This window comes from Culex pipiens, unplaced genomic scaffold (assembly GCF_016801865.2).
Source record: "Culex pipiens pallens isolate TS unplaced genomic scaffold, TS_CPP_V2 Cpp_Un0001, whole genome shotgun sequence".
Classification (NCBI taxonomy): domain Eukaryota; kingdom Metazoa; phylum Arthropoda; class Insecta; order Diptera; family Culicidae; genus Culex; species Culex pipiens.
Genome location: NW_026292818.1, coordinates 780,478 through 802,888, shown reverse-complemented (window position 1 = coordinate 802,888; position 22,411 = coordinate 780,478). Strand labels below are relative to the sequence as shown.

At 35.0% G+C, this 22,411-nt stretch overlaps 1 protein-coding gene across 2 annotated transcripts in view; it reads left to right on the top strand.

The window, feature by feature from the left end:
• The first annotated feature begins 6,833 nt into the window (after positions 1-6,833).
• LOC120417784 (troponin C-like) overlaps positions 6,834-22,411 on the top strand; it is a 37,500-nt gene continuing 21,922 nt past the window's right edge. Inside the window, exon 1 of one of the 2 annotated variants that reach the window (XM_039579954.2) lies at positions 6,834-6,989. In XM_039579954.2, the coding sequence (XP_039435888.1) occupies positions 6,987-6,989 (3 nt within the window). In that variant the 5' untranslated portion in view covers positions 6,834-6,986. Of the gene's footprint in view, positions 6,990-21,773; positions 21,961-22,411 lie in introns of those variants that run through there. The other variant, XM_039579946.2, reaches the window with a different exon arrangement.

Genomic DNA, 22,411 nt, shown 5'->3' with positions numbered 1-22,411 from the left:
TTAAATATATTTTTTTTAAATTGATGTATTTTGAACGTTTGTAATTTTCTAAATCCCTCAGTGCCCCAAATTCCTTGAAACGTGAGCTGGCCTCCGGGCTCGCATCTTGGCCGAAAATCTTGGCCCCACACTCCTCACTCTTTCATCGTAGATCTAACAAATCCACAGTTCAACAGATCAACGCCGCCGGCACTTTTCCAAACCCCAGCAGGAAGCCGCTTTTCCACGCGCGCGCGCCCGTTTATAGTGGATTATCACTTTCTCTCTCGCTTGCACTCACTCTCTCAGCATTTCAAAAACACGCTCAACTCGGCTAAGCCAAGCTTAGAGTGTGCTGTTGGAGAATTTTAGCTGTTCGACGGCTTAACCACACACACACACATTTTGGGGATGTTTGTAGCGGTTTTCCATGACATGCCAATCCGCAAACTCACGAAAAGAAAAAAAAAATCGTTCTCCTCTCAGCCTCTCGATGAAGCTAAAGAGATGCTGTCAATCTAATCCACACCAGCGAAGATGCGAACGCAGCACGTCGCGACATGGAGTCTCTTGCCAAAAAAGTGTGTTGTGGGTGTGTTGGGTGGTTTTCAGGTGAGACTAAGGTCGAAATGGTAATTGTCTACTTGGGCAAAAAAACGGTTTTCTCTGAGATCAAATTATCTCTATATATATAAAAAATTTCGACGGTTTTGTTCGAACGCGAATCAGTTCAATACGGAGCGTCGGATCGAGGTGCTTTTTGCTGCGTTGGGTTCGTATAAGCCCAAGGAAGGTTCTTACGCCAAAAAGTTACAACTTTGGCCACTCTGGAACCGATTCCGGAAAATCTGCAGATTGTATGGGGAAAGCTGCGTAAAATCAAATTTTGATTACAGGAGGCTGAATTAGCAAACAAGCAAGAAACGTCAGGAAACCAAAAAAGGCAGGACGAAGTTTGCCGGGTAAGGCTTGTTTTTTATAAAAAGTTTTTACATCAGATTACATTTTTTTACATCTGAACTTAGCTCAAAAAACATTCAAAATGCAAACATTTGGTTAAAGAATATTAATTTCATATTATAATTGTCCCGCCCGTGTGGATCAATCGGACCGCGCACTGGATTCACAATCCAGAGGTCACCGGTTTGAATCCCGCGGCGGGCGCTCTAAATTCTTTGTGTAAATATGGGTATTCGGCGCCGTCGCTCCGTGCCATACTTTCATACACTTAGGAGCCCAGGGCGGCGAAGTCCTTGTAGTTAAAAGGAAGACACTAGTGGTTGGTACTAGCAATGGTGGCCGACAGCTATAAAGTCAACTTCGTTTTTTTAAAATTTCCTAAGATAGCTTTCAAAAGGTCCCAAATATTTATTTTAAACGGAGTTTCGCTTCAAATCCTTATTTCCATATAGGATAGGTTTTTGTATGTTCACGTCATTTAATTTTTCTAAACTCAAAACCAATAGAACTTCGTTTTCATTTCAAGAATCATCTATATTATTACTGGATTGCATAAAATGGCAATAAGAAAGTTTTGAAAATCATTTTGATTTTTAATAGACAAACTTAACCATTTTAAACTTGAGTAGAAAAGATTTAAAAATAACTTTACAATTATTTTTTTAGCTCGTGTTATTTCAAGAAAAAAAAATGAAAACATGGCAATTTCTTTGATATTTTTTGTATTTTTTTTATTTGGATGAGATTTTGTGAAGACTTTTTTTACCAAAACCGCATTTTGCATAATTGGTTCGTCCATACAAATCTATATACAAGTTTGGCAGCTGTCCATACAAAAGTGCTATAGAAATATTCAAAAAATTATACATTTTTTTTATTATTTTTTTTATTTTTTTTATTTTTTTTTATTTTTTTTTACATTGAAACCTTTTTTTTATTTCAGAATATTCGGCAAAAAAATTAGGCATTGTTTAATCTGGAATTATTTCATTTCAAAATATCAGATTTTTTTAATATAATTTAATTAAAAACTTTAAAATACCTTAAAAATAAACCAATTTTTTCAGAGGCAAGGCATCTACCCCAACCCTTCGAAAATGTATCAAAAATTCAGGGGTCAATAAAATTATTATCGCTGGAAATTAAAAATTTTACTTGAAAAACTTAAAAAAATGATTGAAAACAATTTAGAAAACATTGCATAACGTTTGTTTTGCATTTAAAATTAAATCAAGGCTTTTGAAACTTTTAACAAATTTTGAATTAATTTGTTTAAAGTAACCCGGGCAGACGGTAATAACAAAATTCATGCCATTTCAACAACAAATACTGTTAAAATAACAGAAAGTGTTATGGAATATTCTTACAAAATCCATTTTTGTATAAGAGCTTAATAACAGTTTATGTTATCATAACAAAATTTGTTATTGGTCTGATATTGGTTGAAAGTCAAAACAACTTGGGAATAACATTTTTTGTTATGGAAGAATAACTCCAACTGTTATTGGGATGATCGGATTAGTTGTTAAAATAACAAAAAAGAATAACAAAGATTTGTTCGAAGAATAACGCAAAATGTTATTAGTCTGTTATTACAATAACAATCCAATAACAAAAAATCATAACGGCGAATAACAAATCTTGTTATAAATAACATAAAATGTTATTGGCCTAGTATTCTCAAATAACAAAAAATTTTATTCCCACGTTATTTCCGTCTGCTCGGGAATTTTGAAAATTTGACTTGATTTTTCCCTTTCTCCCACTAGTCTTATAAAAAATGATTGGTTGAAAAAAAAATGATTTAATTTTTTTTGATAAAATGAAACATATAAATTTTCATACTAATTTGTCCTGAATAATTTAAAGAGAATACTAACAAAAATGCAGATTTTATGGAATTATTCAAATGGTTTACAAAAAGATGTATTTTTAGGTTTATATTGAAATTTATTTCTAAATGAATAGGATCAGTCCATTCGGTTGTTTAATAATTTTATCTTATTCAAAAGAGGCTTGAGCTTTCAAAAATCAAAAATTAAAAAATAAGGTTTTGTTAATTTATGTAAATTTATGTTTTTTTTTCCTTAATTTGAAAAAAAAAACTGCAATTTAATAAATATTTATTTTGAAATGTTAAAAACAATGTATCAACCAAAGTTATTCCAAACATTTGTTGTTCTTCTATTTTGAGTAGTCAAGATCAAAAATAACATTACGATGCAAAATTCATTTAATGATGGAAAAATTATTGAACAATCATAGAAATTAAACTTGTGCATAAAACTTAAAAAAACAGCAAAATGCTAAATTATTGAAATTTAAATTGTTTTGAAGAGAAGAATAACATTTTACCTTCCGCTTTTTGTGATAAATTGATGAATCAACACAATATATATTTCTTAGTGAATGTTGGTAAATGTAACATTATTTAAATTAATATGTTCCTTTAAATTCTTCAGATTAATATTTTTAAGCGTTCGTATAATTTGTATTACATTTTGACGTAGACTTACGTCTTTGTCGAAGGTACTGGGGTGTCATTCCAAAAAACCCGGGCCGAAGGCCCTGGAATATTGCGTCATCCGTCAATCGCTTATATCTTCCTTCCCTCGAATCGAATCGGCACGATTTTGATTCCATTCGATTCGAAAATTATTCAGCAATTTGCTATAAAACTTTCATTGTTGGCAAAATAGTTTTACTATTGAAACAATTGAATGTTTTAAAATGTTTTCAAAAAGCAGAGATTTTGCAAGCGAAATGAGCGCTTCCCACTCACGGACGGGAATGTCAAATACCTATTTTGAGGGGAAAATCATCCGAGCAACGCGACCGAGTGTCGGTCGCGAAAAAGGAGGGGAAGTAGCAGACCGAAATCATATATAAGAACGCGCGCTCAGCCCATTCTATCATTCACGTCTCAGACGTCGGACCGGCAGCAGCAGCAGGAAAGCTCAGCCCAGAGCAGCAGCAGCAGGAGAGAGACCAGAGCAGCAGCAGCAGGAGAGAGAGGGACCAGAACTGCAAAAGAAGTGCGCATCGCCTTCTCGTCGTCACCGTCAGCCAGTTGCCTCTCGATGGCCGGACCGTTTGGATCGTCCCACCCGGGACGAGGCAGCAACAAGATGGGGCGCGCGCTTGCTGCCTTCTCGCCGAAAAGTTGCCTCTCTTGGGTCAAGCCGTGGTTGTGAAACTTCCAAATTCTAATTGTTAAACTTCCCAACTCTTCAGAGTTGCCTCACTCCCCGTCCCTCGTCCCACCCGGGGCGAGGCAGCGCAATGAATAATTACAGTTTAAATTTCAGGAACAAATTTTGGTTTTCGGGGGCGACGGTCTGCACAGCTTTCTGAGGCTGCTCTCGCCCCCAACTCCTAAAACCCGGGCCGAAGGCCCTGGAATACTGCGTCATCCGTCAAACGCTTATATCTTCCTTCCCTCTAATTGAATTGACACGATTTACTTCGGGGGTGACGGATTGCACAGCTTTCTGAGGCTGCCCTTCCCCTCATTCTGCTACCAAACATTCATTCGGTTCGCGAAAAAATCGTTTTTCGTTCTTCTCTTTCCTTCCTCCATTCGATGTTGTCTAGTCAAAGATTTATCAACACATTCAAAGTATGTTTACATGGTAGCTGCGGTTTTGTTCGCATTAGATTTGCCATCTCTTTCTAGTAAAAGTCAATTTGAATCGTATATAAATTCCGTTTCAACAACCGGTACGTACACGGTCCGATTGAATTTACCGATCGCATTCACGATCTTATTCCGTTAATGTATTTCAAGTGTCTAGCTAATTCATCAAAATTAAGAAATGGTTCACATATCAAAACTTTACGTAGTCTACGCCATTCCGGTTATGTCTGTGACATAACTACTTTGACTTTTTAGTGAAAAACTAAGCTATTTTTTAATTTGTAGAATTTCACGGGATTTCAAGGTAATTTCCAAATTTCACGAATTCTATGCTTTCCGCAAAATTGTTCAAATTCATTAACTATATAGTATTGTATTTGTTTTTAAGAAAAAATCAATAAAAATCAAATTAGTTGTAATATGCTTGAAAATAAAATCAAAAATAACTGAAATTGACTTCAAACGTTTAAGAAAATAAAAGCACAATTTTTTTTAAATCACTGTTGAACTCGAAATGATATAAAACATTTGAAAAAACTGCTCATAGAAAAAAGATACCAAAATGTTTATAGCAAAAGATTACAAAATCTCTTTTTTTATTTTCGGTTTAGCTCAGTTCAAGTTCAAAAAGTATTTTTCTCAAACTCTCAATAATGAATGAGATTTTCTAAAATAACTCAAATAACGCTTCGAAGAATGAAAATTTCGAAGAAATTAACAAAATCAACCTTTTAAAATTATGCAAAGAACTGTACTCAAGAACCTATAGAATGTTAAACTTCAGAAAATTAATTTCATAATGTCTAAAATAAGCAATTCTGTAGGTTGTTTTTATCTTTTCTGATCAATTCGTTTTTATTATTACCAGCAAACTTTCTCCCCACTTGTAATAAATCAAAAGTCAATATCTCAGCTCAAGATAACAAGTGGCCAAATGTGATTGTAACTAAGGGGTAATAAGCACTTCAATTCGTTTTTCCTCATTTTTCTCCATTCAGTGAACCAACAGTTTGCAAAATGTTTATTCTATGAAATTTCCCGTACCTATCCACATAATAACCCTTTACAACCCAACCTCGCCTCTAGACGGACTTCGATCTGAATATTCGCCAAAAATCAAATTTTCAACCAATTTTTGATATTTAAAAAGCATTGGAAAGAAGAACTCTTAAAATTTTAGAAAATTTTAGGGTTGGAAGTTTTACTTGTTTGCCAATGTTTTTAAAAATGTCATTTTTTCTGGGGTCAACTTTGGCGGTGTTTTTTACTAACATTTCCTATATTTTAAGTAAAAATAAGTATGCAGTAATTTTTGTAGTGTCCTAGACTATGCCTCTATTATTTTTTTAAAATTTTTATGATAATGTTATCATTATATAGCGGAAAATGTGAAAAACATGCAAAAATTACTGTGAATACTGTGAAAACATGAAAAAACTAGATAGGCAAAAAGCAATGATAGGAGGTGTTAGAATAGGCCAAAAACTATCAATAACAAACACAAACTAAACATGATAAATGCAAATAAAATACTAAAAATGAAACAAGAAAAACATAAAACAAGAGAAGTAAAGTTTTTCGTAGAACACAAGTTGCTCAAAATGACCTCCTAAACAAGGGAAAAATAAAAAAAATCAAAAAAAATGTGGGCAGTAGAGGGTTAACGGAATAATAACTCAAAATAACATAGAAACAAGATAAATCATTCCAAAAACAATAGTTCAACCTTTCTTTGTTAATTCATCGAGAAAATAAAGTCGATACATATTCAAATTTCATTCTTAATTGTAAACATCCAACTCTACCCTGCATTCTGACCAGATCCTTCCCCTTACCACCAAACAGAAAACCCGTTATCGGTGCGCTGCCACTGATTTTCCTCTCTCCACAAAGTGGCCGCTCGTTCGGCTTTAAAAATACACACATTTTCTAGCCTTTTTCTTCACTTTTCGCACCGCGATTTTCCACTCAAATTGGACAAACCCTCCTCCCCCGCACACACACAACCACACAAACTTGAGCCAAAAAGTGCAACACCGCGAAAACGGCGGCTGGCTCTCCACGGGGGAGATTTCACTCTCATTTTTGGCTTGACGCAATTGGTGAAGCTGCTGAAAGGAACCTTCCCCCTTCCCCCTCCTTACAGCTCCTCTTGACCCATCACTCACATTGTGTGGAGGAGTTTTTAAATATAAATGATGTTGAATGATATTTTCGCTTTAGTTAGTTATTGAACGTCTCGCGGTTAATTAACCCATCACGCTCGTCGAAACGCAGTTTAAGTCGCGCGAATTGTGGGTGGTGCTTTAGAGTGTGGGAGGTCCTTGCTGGAAAGGGAGTGAGAGAGAGAATAAAGGATTAAGCCTGGTTCATTGTTGCCGAATCCGCGTGCCATAGCCAATCAATCAAAATGGTAATTGTTCTTCTTTTCAAGTTTTAAGTCGCTTTTTGTGTGTTGTGTACTGTGTTATACGAACTGATTATTTTAGTGAAAATTTGGACTGGAAGGAAAAACTTTTGCTCACAAAAGAAAAAACAGTTAGAAACCGAACTGAACGTTGTGGTTGAACAGCAGTAAATGAAAAGCTGAGAGGCTTGTTTTGAATGGTTCTCCCCACCAAGTGCAATAAATAAAATACCTGTGTGCTGCGGCATCTCCCCAAGGGGAAAAGGGAAAAAGTGAAAAATTTCAATAGTAATTCGAAAAAATAAACTTGTGCGAGAGTTGAGCAGAAAACCGCGACGGCAAAGGAAAAACCCGACAATCAATCATCCTGAAGGGGAGGGAAAGAACCCACAATCTGTTTAAATTAATTATTCAACTTGGAAAGTGAAGCTTTGCGCTCAGACAGACGGAAAATAATCCCCTTTAATGAGGGCCAAGCGTTAGTTTCGCGATAAATCTTCGATTGAGCTATTTACCGCCAAATTTCGTCCCTCTCGAAGAGTGACACCTTAGAGTTGGCGCTATTTTTAAGGTGGAATTTAGGTTGCCAAAAAGATGGTGATTGTTCTGAGGCGAATGATTTCGCAAGATCACGATCATGGTCGTCATGGGCTGGGTGTGTGTCACCTGATCGCGATTTGAATTTCGATCCGGTTGAGTTGGAGTGGAGTGATTGAAATGTGCGCAATTTTTGATGATTAGTGAAAATATTCTATGATGGCGGTCGATTAACGGTTGACTGCAAGAATAAATCATTCAAAGTCAATTAAATTGAGCTTATTGGTTGTGGTAATTTGATACGGCATGTGACGTGAAATATTTTTAAATATTGAAAATAAAATTATTTTTCGACATGTTAAGTAATGGACCACCACGTCCGACGAAAATTTGCATTTTCCTTAATTCAATCGAAATTCAGTTATAATTGAATTTTTGAAATTGTTGATTTTTTTGGTCATGATTCGATTATCTGAAGTCCCATACAAACCTTCGGATAATCGGGTCTAGACTGTAGAGCAATTCTTTACGAAATTAGCCGATCTCGACAATTTTGTATTTTTTTATTTGGCTAAAACTTTGTCGGGGCTTTCCTATGACCAAAGAAGCTTTTTTGTGTAATTGGTTCACCCATGCAAGTCTTCATACAATTTTGGCTGCTGTCCATACAAAAATGGTACGTAAATATTCGACAATCTGTAACTTTTGAATGTATTTTCTGATCAATTTGGTGTGTTGGGTAAAGTTGTAGGTATTGTTGAGAACTATTCAGAACAAAAAAGTACACGGGAAAAAAATGCCGGCTTTATTTTCACTTTCTTTTGACAAATACTCAATTTCCCAACATTCGTATTTTTTATTTGCGAGATTTTTTGATATGTTTAAGGGGACAAGACTCCGCAATTTTTGAGCCATAAGAAATATGGTCAAAAGTGAAGAGTTATGAAGTTTGAAAAATTTAAAATCGAAATGGGTCATTCTCCGCCAACTCACATAGCAGTTGCCCCGACCCCTCTTCAATTTGCGTGAAACTTTGCTCAAAGAGGTTATTTTGGTTCCTGATCACGAATTCGAGGTCCGTTTTTCGATATTTCGTGACGGTGGGGCAGTACGACCCCTTCATTTTTCTGGTTTTTTACTAAGACACGTTTTTCAGTGATTTGTAGCTCGCAACCGTGAAGAGACAGAAATTTGGTGTCAAAGGGACTTTTGTGTAAAATTAGACGCCCGATTTGATGGCGTACTCAAAATTCTAAAAATACGTATTTTTCATCAAAAAAGTTAAAAATAGTTTTGAAATCGCTGCCATTTCCCGTTACTCAACTGTCAAAAATCGTGAGACATGTCATTTTATGGGAAATTTAATGTACTTTTCGAATCTGAAATAACCCAGAAGGGTCATTTTTTTCATTTAGAATAAAAATTTTCATTTTAAAATTACGTGTTTTTTCTAACCTTGCAGGGTTACATTTTAGAGTATAACAATGTTGTACAAAGTTGTAGAGCAGACAACTGTGTATTCTTGACGAGTTATCAGAATTTAACAAAAAAGTTTTTTGAAAAAGTTATGATTTTGACCATTTTTGACCAGTTTTTCGAATTTTCAACCACAAAAACTCAATCGTGTGCTTTTGAAAGTATTTTTTCGGAATGTTCAGCTAATTTTGCATAAGAATGACCCCTTGGACGATTGTTGTGACTCGTGCATTGCGAGAATCAGAATTTTTTTTTTTTTCAAAAAATATTTTTGTGATGAGTGAGTGTATCCGGTTTGTTTTTTTTTTATTTTCGAAAAATCCCCACTTACAAGCAGTGCACAAGCCACAACAATAGTCCAAGGGGTTATTCCTATGCAAAATTAGCTGAACATTCCGAAAAAAAAACTTTCAAAAGCACACGATTGAGTTTTTGTTTGTTTCGAACATGTTTGCAAGAGGGATATAAGAAAGCAGTCTTTAATTTTTATGATAATCAGAGAAAGGTTATGAACGATTATCGCTAGGGCTGATGATTTTTTAGGGCAAGACAGTTGAAATTTCATGGCATGCTAATAATATACTCGAAAATCTACTGGTAGAGCAAGAAAGGCAAAAATAAATTCAGAATTATTGTTAGAATTAGTAGTAAATCAAGTTTAACCCCTGTTTTCTTTTCTCGTTTTATGTTTTTTCATTAATTTATCTTCTTTTATATTTTTATTATAAGTCAGAGCAACTCTCTACGAAATCGGCCGATTTCGACCATTTTTATTTTTTGTATTTTTTGATTTGACTTAAACTTTGTGGGGGCCTTCCATATGACCAAATAAGCTATTTTGCGTCATTGGTTCACCCATACAAGTCTCCATACAATTTTGGCTGCTGTCCATACAAAAATGGTATGTAAATATTCAAACAACTGTAACTTTTGAGTGAATTTTCTGTTCAATTTGGTGTCTTCGGCAAAGTTGTTGGTATTGTTGAGGACTTTTGAGAAAAAAATAGGTACACGGAAAAAAAATTTGCAGATTTTTTAATCAACTTTTTTTTCACTAAAACTCAATTTCCCAAAATATGTATTTTTTGATTTTCGAGATTTTTTTATATGTTTTAGGGGACAAAAATCCGCAACTTTTGAGCCATAGAGAAACATGGTCAAAAAATCTTTTTTTTAAATCAAGACTAACATTTTAAAAGGGCCAAACATTGAAAATAACGCTCATTTAAAATGATAGTCTTGATTTAAAAAAATTCAAAATATTTTTTTCGAAAAGATCGGAAAATTTCACGAATGTTTCATGCATTAATACTGAAAAAGGGACCATAAGTTGCTGAGATATCGTCATTAGAAAATGGTGGGTTGTTTTGTTGAGATTTAGAAAACTTCAATTTTCGTGTTTCTTTTTTTTAAAGCGGCTCTATCTCAGCAACCCGTGGTCCAATCTTCAATGTCTCTTAGACAATTTTATAGCAAATTTTCTGAACTTTTCAAAAAAAATATTTTTAGAAATGGTCACTCATGGTCACTATTTTTAAAAATCGAAAAACTGAAAATATTTCGCTAAAATCAAACTTTCGGTGGCTTTATTTTGAAAACAGAGCCTTTTATCAAAAAATCTGTAAAGTACTTTTCGATTGCAAATTCAATTTTGCATTAAAAAATAATGTCAAATTTGTTTTAGCATGAAACATCGATTTTTTTTCCAAAAATCACTATTTTTCAAAAATTCATAACTCGGCGACAGATTTTTTGACCATGTTTCTCTATGGCTCAAAAGTTGCGGATTTTAGTCCCCTAAAACATATCAAAAATTCTCGATAATCAAAAAATACTTATTTTGGGAAATTGAGTTCTAGTGAAAAAAAAGTTGATTAAAAAATCTGCAAAAAAAAATTCCGTGTACCTATTTTTTCTCAAAATTCCTTAACAATACCTACACTTGATCAGAAAATTCACTCAAAAGTTACAGTTGTTTGAATATTTACATACAATTTTTGTATGGACAGCAGCCAAAATTGTATGGAAACTTGTATGGGTGAACCAATGACGCAAAATAGCTTATTTGGTCATAGGGAAGGCCCCCACAAAGTTTGAGCCAAATCAAAAAATACAAATAAAATCCATTTCCGGTTTTTTTTTTTTTTTTTTTTTTTTTTTTTTTTTTTTTTTTTTTTTTTTTTTTGTTTTTTTTTCATAAATGGTTTTTATTTACGTATTTCAATCATTACAAGATACAGGAAAATTTCAGCTAGCAAATGTTCAAATAATTACCAAAAATCTTCTCAAACAACATTTTATAATTCCATCTTAACTGTCTAATATGTTCCTGAAATTTCGCTACTGTTCCACTCTTCAAATTGCTCACATTAAAACGCATTGCCTCTGCCACTAACCATAAACAAGCCTTGTGTCTTTGCGATGTTACAATACTCATTTCTAAGATGTCTTCTGGATCTTCTAAATTTAACTTCAAACGTTTCGATACTACTTCTACTACCCACTTCCATACTAGCTTTGACTGACTACAATATTTAATTCTATGTTCTGTTGAATCCACAGTTTTGCAAACTTCACAAAGGTTGTCGCTTACACCTTTTATCTTCAGCCTGAACATTTTGGATCTGTTTGGGATTATGTTGTTGTACACCAAAAAAAGCGTTTCTTTGGCATGAGAACTAATAAAGTTCTTACTGATATTTTCCCAAATGTGCTCCCACAAAAGCTCCGGGTTTTCATACTCTACTTTAGGTACAATTTTCTTTTTTTGAAGCAAATATTCATAAATGATTTTGCAACTATTCAAATGGACTAAATTTAATATATCCGCCGCGAGGTTCAGCCATTCTCGTGCATTTCTTGTGAGTGTTTTACTATGAGACTGTGCTAACATAAAACGATCTGCTGTGTCCGGTTTGTTTAAATCCACGAAAATTATATTTTTAATAAATAGCGCTTGCATTTTTGTTTCGGGATCCACAAGAGAAAGACCTCCCTTCTCAATAGGAAGATACAACTGGTCACGATTAACTTTAAAAATAGAATTCCAAATAAACCACCCACAACTTTTTTTCAGTTCTGCTATATGCTTATTCGTTGGGGGGAAAACCTGAGCCAAATACCAAATTTTTGATAGTATAAAGGTATTAACAATTGAAACTTTTTGAAAAATATTAAGCTTTCGTCTGGTGTGCAAAGAGAGGGTGTTTTTAACGTTTCTAATAACAAAGTCATAATTTGTATCTACTGTTTCAGAAAATTTCTGATAAAAGTTTACTCCAAGGATTCGCAAAAACCTCTTTTCCTCTAACATGTGAGGACCGGAGCGACAGGCGTTAAACCTCATATATTGAGATTTACCGACATTTAACCTTATTTTAGAATAAATACTAAAATAGTTTATGAGCTCCAGCACAGTATCGAACTCGTGATCGTTGAGGATGAAAATATTCAGGTCGTCTGCGTAAGCGATTACTTTTACAAAAGTATTCGCTACGAAACAGCCTTGAACACTGTCATAAATCAATCTGATCAATGGTTCAACATATATTACAAAAAGTGCCATGCTAAGAGGACATCCTTGACGAACAGAATTTAGAATTCGAATGGAATCGGTAAGATATCCATTAAATAAAACTTTTGACGATGCCTTCTTATATAAATTTTTTAAACAATTAATAAACTTTACGTGAAATCCATACTTTTCCAATACCAACCATAGAAAATTATGGTTGACATTATCAAATGCCTTCTCTAAATCTAAACTTAGAAGAAGTCCTTTGAAGCGTTTAGTCTGCTCTGCTCGTAAACAAATATTCCTGAGTAATTGAAGATTATACAAACACGATTTTTCAGGGTGGCAAGCGGTTTGGCCAGGTCCAATGATTTTTTGCAAGAGAGGATGTAAGCGATTGGCTAAAACTTTAGTAAACAATTTATAATCACAATTAAGCATACTTATTGGCCTTTTGTTAGATATATATTCTTGATCGCCTTTTTTGGGAACAAGTGTAATTATACCTTCTGAAAAACTTTTGTCTGGACAAATATTGTCAATTAAATAACTATTAAAAAGGATAAGTAAATCATCTGAAATTTGTTCAAAAAAGTGTTCATAAAATTCGTATGTAATACCGTCTGGTCCAGGACTTTTCTTTTTTGCTGATTGTTTGACTACTAAACGTAGTTCTTCTTTTTCTATTGGTCTTATAAGCGCCTCTGAGTCTTCTCGGCTCAACGGCGAACGGATGTTATTTAAAATTGTGATGTTTTGATTAAGATGGTCTGAGGGTTGGTTTTGGGAAAATAAAGTTGAAAAATAATCTTTAATAAATGGCTTTAAAATGAGATAATTTGATGTTATTCCTTCTGGAGTTCGAAGCTGCAATTGACTTGAAGAGTACTGTTTCGTAATACTGGATGATATTTGAAATAAGGAAATTGTTTCATCGGATGATATAGATGCTGGTGAAACTTTAAGTGAATAATTTTTTAATCGTTCATGTTCAATTTCTAGTAGTTTTGATTTTATAAAGGTCATTTGATCATAAATATTGTTACCTTTTGCTTGTTCTTGGATGATTTCTTTAAGACACGTGTAATAGAAGTTCTTTTCGCGATGGATTTGCTGATTGATGTTGAAGCTTTCAGATTTGTATATTTGCTTGATTTTGGTTTTGGCTACAAGGTTCCACCACTTGTCAAAACTTTGCGAATATGCTTGACGTTTGCGTAAATCTTGGAAAATTGAAATAATTTTGCTAGTAATGCCATCATTGTTAATAAGAAGCGGATTAATTTTCCAAAACCCTCTGCCTCGAATAGCCACTGGAGTGCCAGCAGGGGCTTCATATTTGACCAGCACAGCATGGTGATCAGAAAAAGGAACAGCCAGAGTTAATACTGTTTGTACCTTGTCTGAAAAATCTTTGGGAGCGTAAAATCTATCCAGACGAGATTTAGAAATTCCTCTTACGAAAGTAAAGTTCACATTATGGTTTTTTTCTTTTTCAATATCGAGCAATTTAAGAGATTTAACAAGCGATTCTAATCCCTTACTAAAATTTTTAATATTACTATTCGAATCTGATTCGAGCAAAATACAGTTAAAATCACCCGCTACGATGTTGATATGATTGGTTGACAAATGAGGTACAATATCTGAAGAGAAGAGAATGTCTCTCTCCTGTTTCCGATTTGATCCCGAAGCTGCGTATACATTTATAATATTAAAATTATCAACACACACAGAGGTGATACGTCCACACGGGCTGAGCAAAACTTCACTGAACGGGATACCCCGTCTGACGAGAACGGCTGTACCAACACCATTTACATTCGAATTCACGATAGCAATGTGAGAGTACAAAAACCCGAAACTTTCGAAGGCCACTTCCTGTAGTAGTATTATGTCGACATCTGTGTTGAGTATAAAATCTTTTAAAAGAGACTTTTTGGCAGTGCAACTAATAGCATTGATGTTGATGGAACAAATACGTCTAACAAAAACCATTTCTTCACTCAAACAACTAAACTACTCTGCTACTTCAAAACTGTCCTTACGTATCCCAACCCAACCCCAGCCCGAACCCCAGCCCGAACCCAAACCCGAACCCAAGCCCATGCCCGATCCCACGTGGTTTGAAAAAAGTAAGGTTATGTTGCTTTCACACGCTGCCCTTGGCGGTAGCGCGTGTTTCGATGGTACTCAACGGCGTCTTCTTTTTTGACTTTTTTGATCGCTTACCTTTCGGGATCACCGGCTTGAAGCCGTCTTCCCCGCCGTTCTCTTCACCATCCGTTGACGAATTTGCTGATCTCTTGACCGCTAGCTTAGGGTTGCTGGTGTCCATCGATTCCTCTGCTTCTTGGGCCATGCGTTGCAGCACAGCCATAATCTCCGCCGGAGACTTGCTTGGCCCAGCTGGCACGTCATCCTTCGCGGGGCTGGCCGGCGGAAGGGCCGCCGGAATGGCCGTTGGAGGGGCCACCGGACATCCAGGTGGAGGGGCCACCGGACTTGCCAGTGGAGGGGCCACCGGAATGGCCGCTGGAACTACCACCGGATCGGTGATCGTCGCTTCCGCTTCCACTGTTTCCTTGACGTTGTTGCTGTCTGTAGCTTGCTTCTTGTTGAGAACCTGCATCTCTGGACGAAACTCCGGAACCAGCAGAACCGGCGATGGAGCGGGAGTCCCACGGGCGGTCACGGAACTGTAGGTTCGTGAACCGCCGCTTCCCGACGAGCCTGTTGCCAGTTTGGGACAGCTCGATTTCAAGTGCCCCTCTTCCTTACAATGGAAGCACCGATTTTTCAGGCCATCGTAGTAAATACGAGCTCTGAAATGGCCGACAAAGAGGTTCGCAGGAATTTCCTTTGAGACCTCCATGTGTACGCCCCGTACACCGCTGAACACGCTGAACTTGTAATCCAGCGGGTACCTTTCCCGCACGTGTTGGCGTATTGTTCCGTATTGGCGGAGAGCGCTGGCGATCGCTTGATCTTCAATTTCCGGAGGAAGATTGAAAATCCGTACGTACCGGAAGATCCTGCTTGCTGGAACCAGTTGCACAAAAGACTCCGCACCGTCGTTGTGCCGGAAACGGTAGTGTTCGTCGAGCTCGTTGACGAATCTGGCGAAAATCACCTCGTCCATAAACTTCAGATAGAAGTTCCCGTCGTTCTCGTCCTTATACACCGAGTGCAAATCTGCTGCACTCAGCTTCAGGGAGTCCACAATAAACTTCAGTACTTCCAGGTGGGCTGGGTTCCTTGTTCCGACTTCGAAGCACAGTTTCATGGTGTTCTTTCGAACTCCGGTTTCCATTTTTACTCTACTCTGACCTTGAATAGATTCCGCGAAAACAATAGTTTGGTGGCTTTGCAGCCAAACAATAGGAAAAAAAACTCTCTAGCCTGGGAGCAACTGTTCGGATCGACTGCTCGCGAAGACGTCCACTCCGAGAATGAAAAGTACTTTTCGATTGCAAATTCAATTTTGCATTAAAAAATAATGTCAAATTTGTTTTAGCATGAAACATCGATTTTTTTTCCAAAAATCACTATTTTTCAAAAATTCATAACTCGGCGACAGATTTTTTGACCATGTTTCTCTATGGCTCAAAAGTTGCGGATTTTAGTCCCCTAAAACATATCAAAAATTCTCGATAATCAAAAAATACTTATTTTGGGAAATTGAGTTCTAGTGAAAAAAAAGTTGATTAAAAAATCTGCAAAAAAAAATTCCGTGTACCTATTTTTTCTCAAAATTCCTTAACAATACCTACACTTGATCAGAAAATTCACTCAAAAGTTACAGTTGTTTGAATATTTACATACAATTTTTGTATGGACAGCAGCCAAAATTGTATGGAAACTTGTATGGGTGAACCAATGACGCAAAATAGCTTATTTGGTCATAGGGAAGGCCCCCACAAAGTTTGAGCCAAATCAAAAAATACAAATAAAATCCATTTCCGGTTGGTAGAGAATTGCTCAGTCAGGATATTTTACAGCCTCCAATAATTATGTTTTGCCTATTTGCTGTTTCTCGTAAGTGCCTTTTCCGATTTTTCGTGTGTTTTTGATTTCTTTTTATATAACTTAAACTATTAGCTTATTAGCCTCAACAAAGTGTACCAAAGCATAATCTGGACCAAACCAAACTTTAATACTTACTTATAAAGGCATTTTGATTCCAGAAAAAAATCTTCTTTTATTTCAAATCATTGACTAAGTGATCATTGAAAAAGGATTATGGCAGGATCGATTCCTGCCTACAGGCGAGGTTGGTCTTAGGGGATTAAATCAATTAAAATACACATTAAAAATAAACTCAGCAGAAAACGAAAAATACTGAAATGTGACCTAATTGATCCTCTGAAACCGAATCCGTGTTCAAATTTGTTCAAAATGGTCTCAACATAGACTAAGTACAGGGCTCGACAGTAGACTATGAACAAATAATTAACAATTTTATGAACTCTCGGCACAGTCGCTTCACTGTCAATGGATGGACAGAACGAATCGTCACGAATTTTTCAATCACTGGAATATTTTGTTACCGTTTTGTTACCGAAACTCTAAACAAAAACACTAAGTTATAAGGTATTTTTTTATGTTAGCTTATTTGATGAAAATTGGAGAATTAATCTGGCATCATTTATTGGACGACCATTCTTGTTTAAGAAAAACGACCCAAATAGCAAAGTGCATTAATCAGAACATATTTTATAAATTGTCATAACAATTTCTTATTCCGATGGAAAATTTTGTGTTTAATCTGATTCCTACCTTACTGTTCGAACTTTAAAAGATGTGTTGTTTTTTTTTTTTCAACTTAAAGAATTTTTATCTAAAATCGCAATAAATTTCCAATGATGCCAATTTAATCAGATTTGCAAACTCATAAATCAATCATTATAAAGATATATTTTTAGCATTCCAACAGGCAATAAACAACAGTGAAGAACAACCCTGCCGCCGCCGCCGCCACTACTACTTCTAGTAGGTTTATTATTCTTGGTTATGTCTAAGAGAAGATAAAATATTCAATTGGCACTGGGCGGCTCATTTCCCTCGATCTGAAGCGTTGTTTATTTATTCACTCTCACTTCCCTCGTGATTTCCTACCACGATCGGTTTCCTTGCATTTTTGAAAAAGTGAAGTAAGAGTCAAATTTCTGGTCTTACTTAAAAAAAAATATTGAAATTAGATTCGAAATAGAAATTTTTTACAAGTTTTATTAATCATCTTAAAAATATTTTAAAATTTGTCTCACACTTACACCAGTCACAACCATTACAAAAGTGCTTCCAATAATTCTAGCCCATTCCTATACTCTGCCTCTTCCGATGAGCCGTGAAATTGAGAGTCAAATTCGTTATTACCGAAAATTTCACGAAAGTGACCGAGAGCTGCATTTGCGAGTGCCAAGGTTTTGGTTTGTAGTGCAATTTGTGGAAGAGAGTGCAATTCAAGCGACGAAGGTCGACATTTTCGCGGGAGCAAAGGATTGTCATAAATTTCGATGATGGTTTTTTTTGCACCAAGTTGAAGTCAAATATCGATGATCTTGTTTGGTGATCAGAGACTTTTCGGCGGGATTTTGGGCGTGGGTCGAAATTAGCGTCATTAATTACTTCACGCGGGCCAAGAATAATGATGTACGACGATGACGATGGACGGTGCGAGAAGTTGAGGTGGTGGTGGTTTTATAGTGAATTATAAATGTGGATAATTTTAAAACCTAATTACCACCCATTGCGGGTCATTTGATGCGATAATTTGGAAGAGGGGGTTTTGGGATCAGGACTGTGATGGGATGAATGAAGGTTTATTTTTGAACGCGCTTTTTTGGAACAGATTTGAATTCCTGGGAGTGGGACTGTGGGACGTAATTAGAGATGGTTCGATGGATTTTGGAATACATTGGCTATATTTTCGAATCCATTTGATTTTATTTGTTAAAATATCGAATGGTATTGAAACGAGCTCTGCTGTTGAAGGAATCGATTTCAATTTAGATTTTTATTTTGTTTTTCAATAAAATATCACGAAGTAATTATGTATATCTTCAAAGTAACTTAACAGCAGACGTGCATCCGCTCTAGCTCCTCTTTTAGAAGAACTTGTTTGGCATTTCGCGTAGATGATTCCCAGCATGTTGTGCCAGTGTTTAGAGTACACTAATTACGCTAATCTTTAAAGCTCCCGAAGACCCTGAGAGGCTATATTATAAACCAAGTGAGATATAGGGTAAGAACCGTTAAGTGCACTCAAAGAGCTTTTAAGAAGTTCTTCTTGAGAGCTTATGAGAACAGTCACATGAAAATATACCTGAAGCCGGTTTTTCCAATGAACCAATGTTTTCTACACATTATTCATGCTAAAAACAAGACGTTTTTGACTGGCAACAAGCATAACATTACTTTAAACGTAAATGCCAACTAGAACAAGCTGAGTGCCGTTAAAAAGAGCTCTTAGTGCCGATGCATGTCTGCTTAACAGTAAATCAATTACTTGCATTCAATATTTTACAGAAAATCAAATAAGGCCGTAGCAAATAATTTTTGAAAATTATGTCCTTCGACTCTGGCCAAAGTCTAGAGAAAATTAAACAAAAGAAAATTAAATTACAAGCCATGGCCATGGTTTCTAGTTTATACTGCTCTCTTTTTTTTTTTTCAAAATATTCAAGCATTTTTTTGTAGATCTGTAGAACGGAATTTCATAAAAATTAAAAAAAAAATTTGATCGATCTCAGACATGTTAAATATGATTTTAAATGCAGGAAAATGCATTTTAAATTGTTTTCTGTTGATTAGATTCCTAGTTCCGTTATTTTTATTAAATTTTACAAAAAAAACATTTTTTTGACCCCTGGAAATTTGGAGCAAGGAGGGGGGTGACATAAACTTTTAATTATTTTTGCAAACGCCTCAAAAAAAAATTAATATTATAGTTTTAGATTTGAAGCAAAGCAATCAAAAATAAATTTTATTTAAATTGCTTATTTATAACTTTGCCTTAAAACTAAAACTAATATAAAACTACAACAGAATCATGGTAATTGACAGATTTTGTGCCAAAAAATATGTTATATTACTTCAGAAACTGGTGAGTTTTCATCAATTTCTGGTAAATTTTCATTGGGTTCACATTTTTAGAGTAAAATTACAAAAAAAAAGCTCAATTCAACCAACTTTCAAAATTCAACTTTTTTCTAAGTGTCTTCAGCAAAGTTATAGGCTACATTAAGGACTTTTAAGAAATAATAGACACACGGGAAAAAGATTGATTTCCAAAATACGATAATTTTTGAATTTTATTTATGTATGTTTTACATTTGAGTTTAGGATGGTAAAAAATCTGGTTCCGGAGATAAACTTTTAAGGAAAAGTTCAGATTTTTGAATAAAAAAATTAAAAAAGTTGTAATAATTAAAAAATTTAAAAAAAAATCTAAAAAAAAACAAATTTGCAATCGAATACGACTTTAGAATTATTTAAGTAAAATGCACGGTTTTAAAGTAATAGGCATGGTCAGTTTTTCCAACAAAACTATATTTTTTTGCAATTTGAAAATAATAATAATAACAAAATTTACATATATTTGAACATTTTAGAAAATTTCCTGCAATTTTCCTGTTTGGACTTTATTTAAACAATAAATACTTAGAATTTTTTTTTAAATCATTCCCATTAGTTTTTGATGTACAAACTAATTATGTTATGCCCGTTAAAAAGTTATTCCTGATTCAAAGTGGTCGGCATTCAAAATGGTTAAATAACGTATTTGATGTTGTTTAAAATTTGTCGTTGAATAAATTCCAAACATATCAATTGTTAAAAAAAACGCATTAAATAATGATTTTTTTGGAATAGTAAAATGGAAATTAAAACTTTAAACTCATTTCAAAACATTTTTATTATTTGTGAAATTCTAATGAACAATACCGCAAAAAGTTTGCTTTACGAATCATAAAATTTCATCGGAACTTATATTTTGAAAACAAATTCTTGCAAAATAACTGGACTAATTAAAACTGCTTTTTTCATTCAAATGTTGAAATCATGGCCTGTAGTATATATTTTTTATGTTTGCCTCAGACCAAAGGCAATAATCAAATTTGAGAGACATAAACTTCAAATCATTTTGGCGACAGCCTTATTTTAAATAAATAGGATAGTTCAGAAATTGAAGAAAATATTTATGGCTCACCTTTAAAAAAAAACTTTGGAAATATTCCTTATTTTGTATCAAATTTTAAACCTAAACTGCTTTTATTTATTCTGTATAGCAAAGCATGTGTACACAGTAAAAAATCTAATTGTTGAAGGGTGGATTTTTTTAATTGTTTAAAAATAAAAAATTGAGTAATTTAACAAAAAAAATCACATAATTTTTTAATTTGTACACAGTAATTTAAAATAAAAAAAACATAAAAAGAGGTAATATGCATCCGCATTTGCGTGGTTTTTTTTTTTTGAGTATTCAGTTTTCAAAAATTATTCTCATCCTATCTATTGAAATTCAAAAAAAAATGTTTAATTATAGGTGATTTTCAAAGATCAATATTTTCGTTACATTTTGCATTTGTGAGATCCAAAATACATCTCTAGAAGAGCCAAACGATTTTTTTCGGATTTTCTGAGAATTTTTTATTAAGTTTACAGTTTTTTTTTCGTCAAAAAAAAATTCTATGATAAATACTTAACACCACAGTACAAAGTCGATTAATGAATCATGAATAATTACTTCTGAATAAACTGAATCAATTTGAGTTTAGACCAATAATATTGGCTCAAATTTAACCTGAAATTCAGCGCTGTCAAAAATCATCCAAACTTCAGTGTCCCCCAAATCAACATCGAACATTCCATTCTCGTCACACGCGATTTCCACTTGATGCTCTGTTCGAATATTATTAGCATATTCAAATTTCTAATAATTGTACCCTCACACCAATTCAACGATTGCAACGATCGGTGTGGTGTCACTTTGCTGCTGGTCGCGCCAAATTATGTGTATTGGCCACTTCCTCGTTCCTCGTGCCAATACACGGGGAAAATCGAAAGAAAACAACTCTTTTGATTCGATTTCCACACTCTTCGATTCAGACACTTTTATGCCTGTGGTGGTTTCAGGTGTCTGTGTGTGAGTTGTCTATGGCCCAGCCACTGGTAATATAATTGTACGCGGAATGTTTCCCCTCGCCACGGGGCGGTCCTGTCTGGTTTGGTTTGGTCTGCCTGGCAGAACCCGATCAGGTCTCGATCGGAAATCCGCGGCCAGTTGTGGTCAGTCTAAGATCTAGGTCGGTCCTCGGAAGACACACTTCTCTCGCGTGAGTTCCGTCGTCGGGTTGTCGGTGGAAAGTCCTTTCCTTGTGATCCTTGCAAATAAACTCGTCCAAAATGACTGCAAAAACGCGTCGTACCAGCAGCATTGCGATTGTCGATGTGAGTGGCCAGGAAAAGTGTTTGGGTTTTTTTCTCTCACTTTAAATTAGTGTCGGGCAAATAATTACCTCGTTTCCGGAAGCACCGGACCGGACGTAATTTGGCACACCACGTGGAAACCCTGGGCTGGAATTTGCAGGCAGAAGAAGTTGACTCACCGAGCTGTGAGGAACTGTATTCCATCTTTTTCTGAGTCTACCTCTCTGGTTGTGATTTAATTAGCGTTCGTTAGTGTGTTATTACGAGTTTATTCGCACAAGGTTAATTAATTTTGCGCGCGAAAGATGATTGCGAGAAAAGAGTGATGGAATTTACCTTTGGATCGAGCGCCAAAGATGCAATATAAATTGAAAAGTTTAAAAACCCAATCGATTGTTTATCAATAACGTTGGATAGTCTGTTGGAAATTTAAACTTATGCGGATGTATGAAAAAATTCAATATTTTTTCAT